Genomic DNA, 15,875 nt, shown 5'->3' with positions numbered 1-15,875 from the left:
AAAAATTTTTTTTTTTTTCGTAATTCGCCAATATTTTCGAGTCTGCTTGATCAAATGATCTAAAATTTTTAGGAAAGTTGAGGGCCAACAAGCTCTTTCGATTGCTACCTCAACCATCTAAATCGATTCATTAGTTAAAAAGTCACAAATATAATATCAATTGAATATTTCATTTAAAAAATAATTTGTTGTGGGAAATTCTAATGATATAATTTTTCATTAGTTCCTTTTGCAATCACTATCCCTCTGTATGTACTTAAGAAGCAGCTTTAATACAATATAAATCACGCCCGCATGGAAAAGCTATATATTGTTAAAAGTATATAAAAAAATATATGGTGAATATGTGATAAATATATAGCGGCAAAAATATCTATATTGAAAAATATATGTTTTTTACATATATTGGATTATATATTTATCATAATATATTTACTTGTATATAATGTTTTGTATTTTTCTATATATATTATCTCATATAATTCTCAATATATTCTTATCATATATGGATAGTATATATATAATTTATAAGTATAATATAATAAACTTGATATATATAGCCATATATTTTGACTCATATAATTAGTGGTATATGGTCTCTATATAATTGATTATATATGAAAGAATTTATATGATTAAATATATGGTTCGCGGTATATTGGAATTATATTTTTCCAGTATATCAAAACTTATATTTTTCGCAATATATTGAAAATTTTATTTTTTAATATACTTTTTCAATTTCTACACAATCCCACAAAAAAAAGTCAAATTTATTATTTTTTCTCCTTCTTTTCAATTACCTTATATTTACTGGCAATAACCTAAGAAAAGTAAAAAAAGTGCCATATATTTTACAATATATTGGAAACCATATATTTTGCAATATATTGGAAAACGTATATAAAAAATATAAAAAATACTATATATTAATTAATATACTACTTTCAATATAATATATCAATATAAAAAAGATATATTAAAATATATATGTAAAACATACATAAAAAGTCATATATTGATAAATATATTGATAATATATTCTAGCAATATATTTTTTTTCAATATATTATCATATATTAATACGGCAAAAATATAAATATTATTCTATATATTGTACAATATATCACATTATAATATTCATGTATTCTATCATATATGTTTTCACATATAAAGTTTTTTCATGCGGGCGTACTACAAATTATTTCATAGTAACTAAATAATTTATCGTTTATTTTACAAATTTCAGTCCTATACAAAATAAAAATTTATTTATTACGAAATTGTTCGAAATACGTAGCTAAGAAAATTCATTTAAACAATACGTTTCAGACATTGTAAATCTATTTGAAACTGGCGCCATACTGGCGCGCCAAAATCTTTTCAGTTAATATTCAAAGTCTGCACTGAGCTTATTTTAAATAAGGAGTATACAGATAGTCAGATACCTAGAATATTTTTCAAAAGTAATCCGGTAATAGCCTATTCGCATTTTCTTAAATGTAGAGATATAACATTTTATTGTTTGAACTAATGAACACTGTACCTGAAAAACTATATATATCTATACACAGACATTCTTTGTTCTCAAAACCCCCTATTAATTAGTTAGAATATGAGCTCTTGCCCCGAGCCGAAAAATAATTCCGGATTTTGGCCCCAACAGTGGATTTTGGACTCATTTAGGTCTCATTCGGCAATTGTTGTCGGATAAGTCTCAAATAAGCCTCAAAAGCTTAACTAATTGGTTAAGTCTCATAATTTCCCTCAACGTGAATATCATTATATGATGACGAAATTCGTTCAAAATTGGGACTTGGAAATAATTTTGGCTTCATTTATTATAAAAGGCAAAATGAGTTATAACTGGGACTTAGAAAAAATTAGGTTTCATTTGTAGATGAGAATAAACTATTAAAATTCTCGACTTAGTAAACTTTTGCTTTTCTCCGAAAAGATTGGCCACATGTGCAGGAATATGATACTTATATTTTTTTTTTTTCAAATAGAGTTTTAGACAGAAAACCATTAAACCTTAAAGACAATTCTGAAAGTAAGTTCCTTGGTATAAAAATAATGGAAAATCAGTCGTCTCTGAACTCTTAGGACGTTCACATCGTATATTTCTATGTCTATATTCAAGAACTGTTAAAAATTTTTAATTTAAAAATATCCAAAAAATATACTTTAAATTTTGGGCTTGAAACAAAGCAGTTACAAACAATATCAATAATCCAAATCTCAAGATGTTCTCGTTATCATCATGGTACAGTAAAACTGAATCGGCAAGATCAAAAAATTAAATGAAATGAACACTTGGATACTAAAGTTGTTAAAATGAACGGTAAGTATATCTGTTATTTATTTATGTGTATTTTTTATTTTTTCTAGTTAGAATTGTTAATTATTTGAGACAAATACTTCAATTGTTTATTAACATTTTTATTTTTCTTTATTTTAATAAATAACCTGAGTTTCAATTTACTTTGCTATAGAACCCAAGCAAAACCAGCAACAATGAAACCAGCATCGAAAACAACAATTTAAACAACAAAATAAAAGATATATCAAAAAAATTGGTTTATTATTTTTGATACAGCTATTATTCACTTATTTTCAACGCATAATAAATAGCTATTGTACTTTAGAAAAGTATATCTTTTATCAAATATAATAATAATTAATGTTTACAATATATATATATATGTTGACAATGTACATCTACTTCAGTTCAAATAAATAATGAGTAATTTAAAAATGAATTAATTTATTTAAATCTTAAGAAAAAAATATACTGAAGACAAACCTCAGTCTCTCCCATTAGAAATATATACGTGAGGTTAACCTAATCTTGGTCTCACCCATCAGAAATATATCCTTGAAGTTATAACCTCATCTGGGTCTCACCCATTTTATCCACCGCATTTTTTTTTATAAATCTATATAGTAGATAAGAAAAATAGGGATAATAATTCATATAGGAACCGATAAAAAAATGTAAATATTATAAAGTTTGAAAATTTTCGACTAATTAGTAAAGATAACTTGAAATATATGTAGCCAACAAAAAAGTTACGAAATAATTATCGAATACTACCGCCATGGCAATAAGGCTACACGGAAAGAAAATTATAGGAATTTTTGCTATGCATTATGGGAATGGTTCCCATAATGGTATGGGAATAGTACCTATACTAGTATAGGGATCGTTCCTATAATTTATGGGAATAGTTCCCATAATAGTATGGGAATGGTTCCCATAATGGTATGGGAATAGATCCTATACCAATATGGGAACCATTACCATAATATTATGGGAACTATTCCCATATCATTATGGGGACCATTCCCATAATGGTATGGGAATCGTTCCCATAATATTATGGGAACTATTCCCATAATGGTGTGGAAACTATTCCTATAATATTATGGGAACCCCTCCAATAATATTATAAAAATTTTTTTTTTGCAAAACAGTGTAAAAATTTCCCGAATAATATGGAGAGATCCAAATAAAGCTTCTTCGACGCTAAATTTGTTAAAAAAAATTGTTTTGTTAAAAATTTTAATATTTTTGCTAAATATGGATTTTTTTTTCAATGTTTGAATTTTTGTTTCTATACTTGATCAAATTTCTGTGTATTGTAAAAGTGATTGCCACACTTTTCTTTAAATTAATTTTTTCATGATAGTATGGGAACCATTCCCATAACGTTACATTCCTATAATTATAGGAACTGCTCCCATAATTTATGGTTGTAATTCCTATGATAATGTAGGAAAAAATTTCACCAAATTATGGGAACAGTTTCCATAATTTTCTTTCCGTGTAATATAGAAAATGAGTTGAATATTTCGAAAGCGACCCTTCTGAAATTGAAGACGTGGAAACTCGACAAAATACTATGGCGCCTCAAAGATAAATGTAATACATAAATCACTCAATGGTCAATACGTGTAATCGTTGTTACCGATCCTTATTTTGCGCGCTGCTGGGAATTCACACTTAAGCTTTAGGACAGACGTTGAGTTTTACAACCGCTTAGTTTTGGGCTTCAAAGTAAATAAGATTTAATCGACGAAACACCTTATTACCTTAGACTCTCACCAATCCATTGTTCTTTTATGAAGCATTCAAAAATAAAATAACTACTAAATTTTCAAGCTGCACAGTCCGTTGCCCAGAGAATGAATTTATGAAATAAAATATTCGTCAAACGAATTAGTAATTCTCCTTTCTCTGAAAACATTTGAATTTTTTGTCTCTGTAAAATCGAAACCAGTCCTGATGCTTATATATTAAAAAAAAATGGATGACCGTGAGTTAATTAATTCATGAATATTACGTGCATTTTAAAAATTTTATAATCAAAATTATGTTTGCCTATTTTTATGATCCTCGTGTTTGAATTAATTTTTTTAAGTACTAAAAAAAAATTTTGGTTATGCTTCGAATTTTTAGATGACCTCCGAAATTATTCAATCAATTACAATGATTATCATTAAAATTAATAAAGATTACACTGTAAAAAATCCGGAGTGAATTCGGATTGAAATTAAATCCGAATTCACTCCGCCACTCGGAGTTCCGGAGTTTTAAAAAAAATCACTCCGCATGCGGAGTGAATTAGGAGTTTTATTTTAGCGGAGTGATTTCGGAGTGATGCGGATTTTATTTCACTCCGAATTCACTCCGGTCCGGAGTTTTAACATTTAAATTAATTTATATTAAGCTGTTAAACAGCGTGTGTGTGCGAGTGCGAGTGTCTGTGTGTGCGCGTGTCTGTGATGTGTGTGCGTGTGTGTGTGCGTATCGGTTGATCAGTACTGTAACACGCGAATTTTTACTTTGATTTTATTGAGTGGAGTTATATTTTATTAAAAATATCTTCAAAACTCCGTCCCGGAGTGAATTTCATTCCTAGGGGAGTGAATAATTAAAAATTAATTCAATCCGCATTCACTTCAGTGTATTGTATTGTAACAAAGAGACATAATTTTAAGACTATTTGATTAAGGTTTCTGCAAGATATCAAAGAAGGAATGAACAAAAAATTTTTTTTTAAAACAGGGCTGAAAACCATAAGCTTCCTAATTTTTTAGTATTTTTTCTAGTGGTTTTAGAGGAAAATAAAAAATTAAAATTTTTCTTTCTAAACTAATATCAAGTTTTACGTTGAGTCCTTCTAATTATACGAATTAATGGTCAAACTTTTCAGTAACGCATCGAACGACTTCATTGTAAAACTACTTCACTGCGGTATCTATGTACATATACATCATGTTCGTATGAAGTTACGATGCTACTTGGCTTTCGAATGACGTCAATCGCAATTTTATTTTTCAAGTACTTCTAAAATGAGCCATTAGAAAAATACTCATGCGTAAACAATAACTTTCTGATAAAAAAATGAGTTTACTGATAATCAGTGCTCTTACACTTTTTGTCATACACATCCATAAAACATTTTTCATCTATATGACGTTACATCACGAATGTTTTTAAAAAATCTCGAGAACTTCAAAAACATTCAATTATCTCGACGTTTTTTTTTTGTGTGAATCACGTGTAACTTCAAATGAATGATAATTATATAAGCAATCGTGAAAACTTTATCCTTTTTTGAAACAGTACACGGAAAAAAATGAACTGTTGCTGCAACAGGACCTGGCCCTGTGGCAGCAGCAGGACTTAGTCCTGTTGCAGCCACAGAAATATTCCTGTTACAGCCATACTCTCTTAAAATGAACCAGTGAAATTTCACTGATTCTCCAGTGAAATCCACTGGTTCAATCAGTGAATCGAGCGATCACTGGTTCAACCAGTGAAATTCACTGATTCAACCAGTGGACTAAGATTATCGCTTGGCTCACTGGTTGAACCATCAGTGAAACTTACTGGTTGAACCATCAGTGAAACTCACTGGTTGAACCATCAGTGAAACTCACTGGTTGAACCATCAGTGAAACTCACTGGTTGAACCATCAGTGAAACTCATTGGTTGAACCATCAGTGAAATTCACTGGTTGAACCAGTGATACGCCGGTGTACTACATAAATATAAACAAAATAGGTTAGATTTATTTGATTTTATTATGAACGTTTATTTAAAAACAAAGTGAACTAAAAGAGTCTTAATAACAATTATATTTAATTAAAAATTATTTAGTAATAAAATAAATAATATTTATTAGGATTTATAAAAATTTAATTTGTTTCCATGTTTAATGGGCTTTTTATATTGTTTAATTTTAAAATTGTCATTCATTTTTGAGGTTAGCTCCAAGCTATTGAAATTACTCCAAAGTTATTTGTTTTTAAACTCTGTAAAAATTGTGTCAGATAATTATTATTGTTATATAAAAGTTAGTTGAAATATTACATGAAGATAATCAATAAATATTACTTATCTATTGACACAATAAAACCCTTAAATATACTCATGTACAGATTGCTGCTGTACCCGCGCGCTTGCATATTTTTAGTTCACTGGTTGAAACCAGTGAGTGCGTCGTTCACTGATTCAACCAGTGAAATTCACTGGTTCAACCAGTGAACTTTTAGTCACTGGTTAAACCAGTGAATTTTACTGGTTGAATCAGTGGAATTTCACTGGTTCACTTTAAGAGAGTAAAGCTATCCGAAAGTTAGGTTATGTATGTATGTGGCTATCGATAAGCACTGAAAAATATCGATTATATTTCAAACTTGATAGCTTTACGCTTTTTCCCTAAGTCCATTATATACCGTATCAAGCTTAGAAACGAAACAAAGTATATTTTTCTTAAGTGGCCCTCACACCTCAGTTCATTAGAATACATTAGCCCATCAGTCATAAATTTTTTTTCTATAACAATAGAGTAATACTTTGAATGTAAGTCTTAAACTCTCTTCACAAAGACGATTTATTTAAGACGGACAACTGAAAAGTGTGAAGTCTTTGTATATTCATTGGATTTACTGTCTAGACGTCGGCGCCAGATTTTAAATCCTGGGATCCTTAATGTCTTCATATCTAAATATATTTTTGCTGTCTGTACATTATTGTAAGTGTGAAAATTTTACTTGGGAGCCGACCGGATATTCGAGGTAGAGAGGGGATGAGTAGACAATTTTGAACATACAGAATAGAATACAGAAATTCAGTGTGCCCACAGGCTGGGTACTCCTATAAATTGGCATACCTGGAGGCTTCCGACCTCAGTTACCTCTGTGGCTTCCATTAGTTAACCTCGCCATCTAAGTTCTAACTTATTACAGTTTAAACTTCCGATATTTTATTAAATTTAACAATTTAATAAATAACCAAGTTAAAATGTCTATTTCTGATATTAAATCGCTATTGAAGGACTATCTTCCATCATCGGATTTTCCAACTTACGCATCTTCACCAGAAAGTATACGATCAGAAGAATCAATTTCTTTTCCATCCTCCATTTCCGATGAAGTCCAGTTTTCTGAACACCCCTTGGAAAATATTGTGAAAGTGGAGAAAGATGAAGTTGAAACACAAGGTAAGGAAACATTTATAAATGCAAATTATTTTTTAGATTTTTCTTTGAATTTATTTTTTTAAATTGCTGATAATCACGCTAATTTTTCAATTTATTTTTTCTTGAACTGTGTAAATTAGTTATCAAAATTTAATTTATTGTTTATATCCGTTTATTATATACTAATTTCTCGAAATCCTATTACGGTGGACTATAGTTTCGATTAATTTAATATAGTTCAAGTGTTATTATTACAGTATGATATAAAAAAAAAAGTATGAAAAGCTTTTTACACGGAAAGAAATTTTTCGCGGATACCACTATGCTGTATGGTCGATTCCACCATACTGTATGGTAGCAAGGATTTTTTCATTCGTTTAAAAATTGTATGTATAGATGATTTGACCATACGGGAATGGTAATATTCACAATAATCATGGCGTATGAGTCCATGCCAGTATGGGCGTCAGGCCCATGCTGCTTGGTGGTATTCACAACCCGCATGAAAAAAACTTATACTCTGAAATTATATCAGATAGTATAATATTTATTATATTATAGTATAATTTAGAATATAAATAATTATATATTTAAAAATAACTACTTTTTTGCCGTTTTCAATATAAAATTTTACATTTTAAAAGTATATCAATATAATATATAATTTTATATTTTGGCATATATTATCATTATAAAAACTCCATATAATATTAGATTATATAAAAAAAATATATGTCATTATATAGTATCAATTTTTAGGTTTATATATATTATGATTTTATAATTCAAATTATATTATTAACAGTATAATATAATATATAATGCTCGTATATAAGCTTGTATATATTAAAAGATATACATGACACTTTTGTGCTTCGAAAAATTTTCAGTTCCATGAATGCTCTTTCGGTATCCTCTAAAACTTATTTTATTTTGAGTAATTATTTTTTTATATTAAAAATTAATCATATAAATGAAAATTTATAGTCATAACGACTCTCTCTACAAACTTCCTTTCAAGTTCGATCTACATACTTAATTTACTCGAATAAAATATATTCTCATTGATACTCACAATCATCGTCAAACTGAAAGTCTTTATTTTTCATATTTTATTTTTAGATATATAATGTATTATATAGTACAATATACAATTCAATATCTTGAGATTCTCCAACGTCAATTATATAAAAAAATATATTTAACAATATAATATTTAATATATAAAAAAATATATTCTATTATATATCATTCCAATATATGTAAATTTATAATGAATTTTATAAGTTAAAAATTATATTTTATAATTATATTACATATTGTGAAAATATGTATATATTTTTTTATAATTTAAATTATAAATCAAAGTATAACTTTGAATTTATATAAATATTATATTTTATTATACATACATTTTTGCCGTTTTATAAAATTATATATTTACGGTATATTTTTTTATATATAATCAAAATATATGTTATTTTCATGCGGGAATGCTTCTGGCAGATAAACCTATTCATTATTGTAAAATTACGTATGCTTATATTGTAGTAGTACCAAAGTTTATTGAAGTCAAAACATAGGTTATGTTTGGTTATAGCTTTAAATATATTATCTATAAATATTATAAGAATAAACCCAATATTTATAAGTAGAGAAATATATAAGAACATAATATTGATGATAAATCTATGTCATTATTAATATTAACTATTTTCAGTATAAATTATGTTTTTTTTAATTCTCGATTGAAATCAATTCATGCCAATTAAAAATTCTCGATGGGATTCAGTGGAAATTAAAATATCATAAAAATGTTCTGAAATATATTGATCGCTTTAAATAATAAAAATATATTTTTTATAAAAATTAGTTTTTAAATTATGAGGCAGTAGTTTGTGTAAAATTTAAAAGATAAATAAGAAAATAAGTATTCATTTCTTTTTCAAATTAATTTGATTATGATTTCTTTTTTCATTTGATTAATGTACAGCATTATTGACATTAATGAAGATTATATAGAAAAATTAGCAACTACATTTACACAGTATTGATGGTAATCCGATAGTGTATTGACTACTCCACAAAGATCTATTGTGACGCAGCCTAGTGGCATTGCCGTTTCTTCGATGTAGTATGGGACTCAAGCCCATACTGATATTGTCTATCCCGCTATACAGACATGTAAACTACGCAAAGATTTTTGTACTATACAGTATAGTAGATAACGCCATACTTATGGTACTGGCTGCAATACTATAATAATAGTATGGCGATAAGTACCATACATTTCTTTCCGTGTAGAAAATATTTTAAATATTTTTTATTGTTCTTTCGTTGCAACTTATAACAATAACTTTACAAACATTTAGTATTAGTTGAGTGAATAAATATTACAATATTTTTATTTTATTATATAGATAGTAGTATCTCAAAAAGAAAACTGCGAACTGCATTTACCGACAAGCAACTTCTTTGTCTGGAGAAATTATTTGTGGCGGACAAATTTCTAAATCGTCCAAAAAGAATTATCACTGCAAAAAAATTAGGACTCAGTGAAAGACAGGTAAGAGAATTTTTCTATTTTTGTTTTTGATTATTCGCGAAATCTACATAACATGTGTTATAATTATGTCTTAATTCACAAATTATCTATTATCAAAAAAAAAAAAATTGTTTATATTGGAGGTGTGCAAATATATGATACTTAAGTTAGCCGGCGTCTAATAAATTAAAAAAAAAATTTTTAATAAATGGCACTTATAATTTTTATATTCCTTTACACGTGCATATTTTTTTTTTTTTTTTTTTTTCTAATTGATATATTGAATAGAATCAAAGAATGGGTAATTGTCTGCTATCTTCAGGATCGTTGTAAATACTGATAAAATCTCGCACAGAAAATAAATTATTCTCGTTCGAAATGCTATAGTTTCCTAGTAAAGCCACAACGTGTTGGCCACGTGGCGAAAATTAAAATAAACACATGCAAAAATTACTATGGTCATAGTAAAATAGACAGCGATTAAATCACAAATTACTGTAATTATTAGAAATTTTAGTATAGTCGTAATAATTTTTTCATGAGTATATTTCAATTTTTGTCACGTGGCCAACATGGTGCGGCTTTACTATGACACCATATATTTTCAAACGAGAATAATTTCTCTGTGCAATAATTAATTTCAATTCAAAAATACACTGAGAAAAAAAAAGCTATTTTCCAAACAAGAATTTCTTGGTTCAAGAAATCCGTTCAAAATATTTATTTCATTATTATTAATTACACCGGCACACAAAAAAAATAAGTTCTCTGTACTTTTGACGGGACCGATTTATTCCCATGTATTTTGACCCGCTGAATCCGAATCCGAGGTCCGTTTAACCCGTACACCCTCAGATTTTTAGAAAACTTTAAAAAACCTCAAAAATACACTAAAATCGATCGTTTTTTAAATTTATAAATTTTTTTAAGCCTAACTAAGCATGATTTTTATGTATTTCGGTCCTCCACATACTAACCTGAAGTTTATTTGAAACATTAGCCATTTAAAGTTTGAGTAAATTCCAAAAAACCCCAAAAAATTGCAAAAAAGCAAAAAAATTCTTAGTGTTGTGATGAAAAAAATTTTTTGAAGCATATTAAAATTTTTTTATGTATTAGGCCAAAATATTTTTTATATATATATCACAGATCGAACAATATGATTTCTTTTATTTATTTCGATTTAAAAAATGATTTTTGTTATACCAAATTTTATTTTTTTCGATTTTTTGGGAATTTTTGCCATTTATTTAAAATTTTAGAAATGTCTGAGCCATGGATGTTCGAGAATTATAAGTGACAGTTAAACATACATGAAAATAATTATTTATTTAGCCCTATAAAATTTTTTTCATTACAATACTAAGAATTTTTTTGCTTTTTTGCAATTTTTTGGGGTTTTTTGTAATTTACTCAAACTTTAAATGGCTAATGTTTTAAATAAACTTCAGGTTAGTATGTGGAGGACCGAAATACATAAAAATCATGCTTAGTTAGGCTTAAAAAAATTTATAAATTTAAAAAACGGTCGATTTTTGTGTATTTTTGAGGCTTTTTAAAGTTTTCTAAAAATCTGAGGGTGTACGGGTTAAACGGACTTCGGATTCGGATTCAGCGGGTCAAAATACATGGGAATAAATCGGTCCCGTCAAAAGTACAGAGAACTTATTTTTTTTTGTGTGCCGGTGTTATCAATTTCTTGAGAAAAAAACATCAAATTTATTTTTGTTGTTATATGAATTTGATATTATACTATGAGTAAACAAAAGAATAGCTTTAGTTGAATTAAATAAAAATTATTTCCTTCAATTCTACGAATTCTTGAGACAAAATTATATATTCTTGAAAATTATCAAAAATATATGATTTTGTCTCAAGTAAATGTTCTTGATAAAAGTATTTTTTTTTCTCAATGTATAGAATTTTCGATTTGATGTATAAATAAATGAATAAAAAGTTATGCTTCAAAAATTTGCTACATAAAAAAATTAAATTTCTTACGTGATTCTTTAAGCCTAATATAGAATGTATGTTCGGAAAACCGTAATTCGCAACAAAATATTAACTATTAATTATTATAAAACTTCACATAGATGTGATATTTGAAAGTTTCTAAGTTAATAATTTTTTTACAGGTAAAAGTATGGTTTCAAAATCGTCGGATGAAAGACAGAAGACCATGCAAGAAAGGCGGAGACGGCAACAACGGAAAAAACAACTCATGTTACGATGAAAAAGACATAAAAAAAATAATAAATCCGTTGATCGCCGAAGAAGATGTAAAATTTAGAGGAACAAATGGATCGGCTGGATATGGTTCAACTGTACATCGTCATCATCATCATCATCTACCACAAAATGTTGAGTTGAACAGCAAAACATACGATAGTTATTATTCAAATGAGAGCTATGATTATGATAACTCTGACACCAAAGTATATAATAGTGATTATTACCATTACCCCACCTCCAATGCAATTAATAATATCCACAATAATTATGGATATTATTCACAACCTGATGATAAATACGCAAATTACGACTATGTTAACTACTATACTACTAATGAAATCACTGCTAGTGACTTTAACTTATACACAACCAGAGAAAGACAGAATTCAGAACAAAGTTGTAATTCTTCCATAAAATCTGAACCATCATTTGATTCAAGCGACGATAATACGAAATTTTATTTTTAAGCCTTTCGCCTGACAATTAAGTTATGAAAACAATTTATCAATTATGCACTCCAAGTCTAAGTGTGTAGTTAATACACTCTAAAACCAAATATGCAGTCAAAATTAACACACTTGCCAAATAACATTGAAACGCCATAAGAAACACTGATAGAAAAACTATCTTGATTCAAGAAAAACTTTTTTTTCAAAATGTGGTTCTTGTTTCAAAATTTTTAATTGTTTTAATTCAAGAAATAAGTCCTTGAACCAAAAAATTGAAATTCTCGGATAGAGAAAAAAAATTCTTTGTTTGAGAATTTGATTTTTCGATGAAGTCTTTTTTGTTTTGAAACAAAATTCTGACATATTTCGTTCAAGAATTTCTTACTCTTGGATTGAGATAGGCAAAATGTGGGTTTAAGACATTACCGACTCGTTTCGAAAATGGCGCGATTTTAAAATCAAGATATCAATTTACTCAGCTTGAAAAAAAACTTTTTTTTTTTATTTTAAAAGTAAAAAGTTTTAAAGTGATTTTTTAGGACTACATTCATTTACTTCAGATATGTTAAAGTAGAAATTTATTTTAAAAAAAAATTTTTTTTTTCATTACTTAAAAAACATCTTCTATCAAGGAATTATTACTTGAACCAAAAATTTAAAGTTCTTAAAATAATAATACGACATTTTTAGTTGAAGACAAGTGGTCTTGCTTGAAGAATTCGATAGTATCGATTGAAGATAATATAGTTTCGGGTCAAGACACGAGAGTTATCCATCGAAGATACAAAATCTATAGAGCCAAGAAAATCTAAATCAAGACAAGAATTTCTTGAAGCAAGACAACTGATTTTCTTCAGAAATAAATTCTTGGCTCAAGAAAATATTTCTTGAGTCAATATAAATTTTCTATCAGTGAATCTATAGATATTTAACACACCGTGAAACGTGTTTTAAGTGACTACAAAAAACTATAGTTTTGTTTATGGCCTTAAACATAGGACACATTTAATATGTGTTAAAATAATACACTTGTAAAACACTTGGTTTTAGAGTGCATTAGCACATTTGCAATATACTCTTTAAATATTATAAACTATAAAAAACTATAGCTTTACTTATGGTCTTAAAAGTCGAACACATTTAACATATGTTAAAATTATACGTTTGTAACAAACTTGGCTTTAAAGTGTATTCACATTTTTTAATTCTTTTAAAAATTAGTTCTAGTCACATGAAGTATTATTGGATCTAAAAACTCATATTGTTGGGAGGGAAAATACGAAATATTTGTCATAAGTATTGCAATATTAATAATTTATTATCTCGCTATTATTGTAAATATCGTTCTAAATTATTTTTCTTTTTAAATTAATTGTAAGGAGATGTTGAGCATTCCTAATGATTCAAGTTATTGCAACTGTCATATTAAAATTTAGTATAAGAAATTACAAGCTATTTATATATCACGCTAATTTATTGAATGTTTATAAATATTATCTGAGCACTTATATACAAAATTTTAGATAAATTTTTTCCTCACCTCCGGGTGGAAAGCGACAACTTTCGTTCTGCGGTGCGAAACGAAGTTGCTGCTTTCCGCCTCCGTCGAGAAAAAAAATAGTATACACTCGGGAAGTAAATTAGAAAGCCTCAGATCACATGTTTGTTGATCTCCGCTTCGAATCGGCCTAGTTGTGTAATATACTATTTTTTCCCGGCTATATATCGAATAGAATATATATTATGTAACAATAAAATCTAGGTAAAAATTAGTGATAATATTTATTTATTCAAATTTTATACATCCTGTTTTTATATAAATAACTCATGTATTAATAATTTTATTAAAAATTGTTATGACTTTTTAATTATGTGTTTTTTTTATTCAATCATCAATTATTAGTTAATTTTTTATAATTTTTATAATATCCCGGGTGAAAAAAACTTATACTCTGAAATTATATCAGATAATATAATATTTATTGTATTATAGTATAATTTAGAATATAAATAATTATATTAAAATTGACAGTAATTTGACATTGAAATTGCCTGAAATTTTCTGCCCGAATGTGCAGGGAATTTGACAGCAAAAATTGGAATGAAATATTGACGGTTAATTTTCGCTCAATTTAGAGGTAACTTTTTAGTAGAAAAAAAAAGTCAGTAATGTTCATCCTTACCATTTCAGAAAGTAAGCAAATTTATATACACTAATGCAAAAAATTAAAGGAGCAGAAAAATTTTGTAAATTTTTTAGTGATTTTTGGAAGGCTGTAACTTGGTGAGAAAAAATCGTATCTAAAATTTAAAAAAAGCATTTTATAGCTTTAAATCTCTAGTTTAGGTGTACTTTTTTCAAAATTTTTTAAAAGCTCCGATTATTGCGCAAACATGAGAAATACCGCGAGCCAAAAAATTTCTAAATTTTTTTTTTTTTTTCCGAAGAGCCCACGGACCGCGGAAAAATTCTTTCAACTAAACAAATGCATACATCGTTTAGCAAATTTATTCAGCTTCAATTTGGTTTTTTTTTAACCTCGTAGGACGATTTGTCGCAGAGATATCAGCCTTCAAACAGAAAATGATCCTTTTGGCTTTGATCTTCGATATTTCAGGTACCAATGATTGCACAGAAAGTTGAAGGACGGCGTTGAAAACTTGAATAAATTCCCTACAAGACCCTGTCATCATTTTTTGATTTTTTTTTCTTCTTCGATTTTTTTTGACATTTTTTGGAAATTTTTTATTTTTTTTGTTATTTCCTTGCATTTGCTGAGTCACCACTGCAAAAATTTGAGAAAAGTAAAAAAAAAAAAATTTTTTTCATTTTGATTATGATTACACAATTAAAGGAACAAAACTTGCTCCTTTAATTGTTTAGCTAAACTTTGATCGATGATTCCCAAAAAACGGTCCGATGGATCAATTTGAAAATTTACAGAGGTCTTGGGAGTACATTAAGCTCAAAAAGTCCCTGGCAACATTATTTTTTTTCTCGATATTTGCAGAGTAGCGGTTGATTTACTAAAAAACCAAAAAAAGTCATTTTTTTTGTACTTTCTTCTAATGGATGTTAAAAATAAAAAAAATTTTTTTTTTCAAAAAATGATGACAGGGTCTTGTAGGGAATTTATTCAAGTTTTCAACGCCGC

The 15,875-nt window shown here is 27.6% G+C and overlaps 1 protein-coding gene across 1 annotated transcript; it reads left to right on the top strand.

Annotated features, from left to right (window-relative positions):
* The first annotated feature begins 7,149 nt into the window (after positions 1 to 7,149).
* On the top strand, positions 7,150 to 14,565 carry LOC130669473 (homeobox protein DLX-4-like). Its single transcript, XM_057472409.1, has 3 exons — positions 7,150 to 7,515; positions 9,915 to 10,060; positions 12,175 to 14,565. The coding sequence occupies exons 1-3, from the start codon at positions 7,317 to 7,319 to the stop codon at positions 12,736 to 12,738; spliced, it is 909 nt and encodes a 302-aa protein (XP_057328392.1). The 5' UTR covers positions 7,150 to 7,316; the 3' UTR covers positions 12,739 to 14,565.
* The last annotated feature ends 1,310 nt before the right edge of the window (positions 14,566 to 15,875 follow it).

The sequence above is a fragment of the Microplitis mediator genome, chromosome 6 (assembly GCF_029852145.1).
Source record: "Microplitis mediator isolate UGA2020A chromosome 6, iyMicMedi2.1, whole genome shotgun sequence".
Classification (NCBI taxonomy): Eukaryota; Metazoa; Arthropoda; class Insecta; order Hymenoptera; family Braconidae; genus Microplitis; species Microplitis mediator.
The sequence above is the reverse complement of the archived record's forward strand: the minus strand, read 5'-3'. Positions and strand labels throughout refer to the sequence as shown.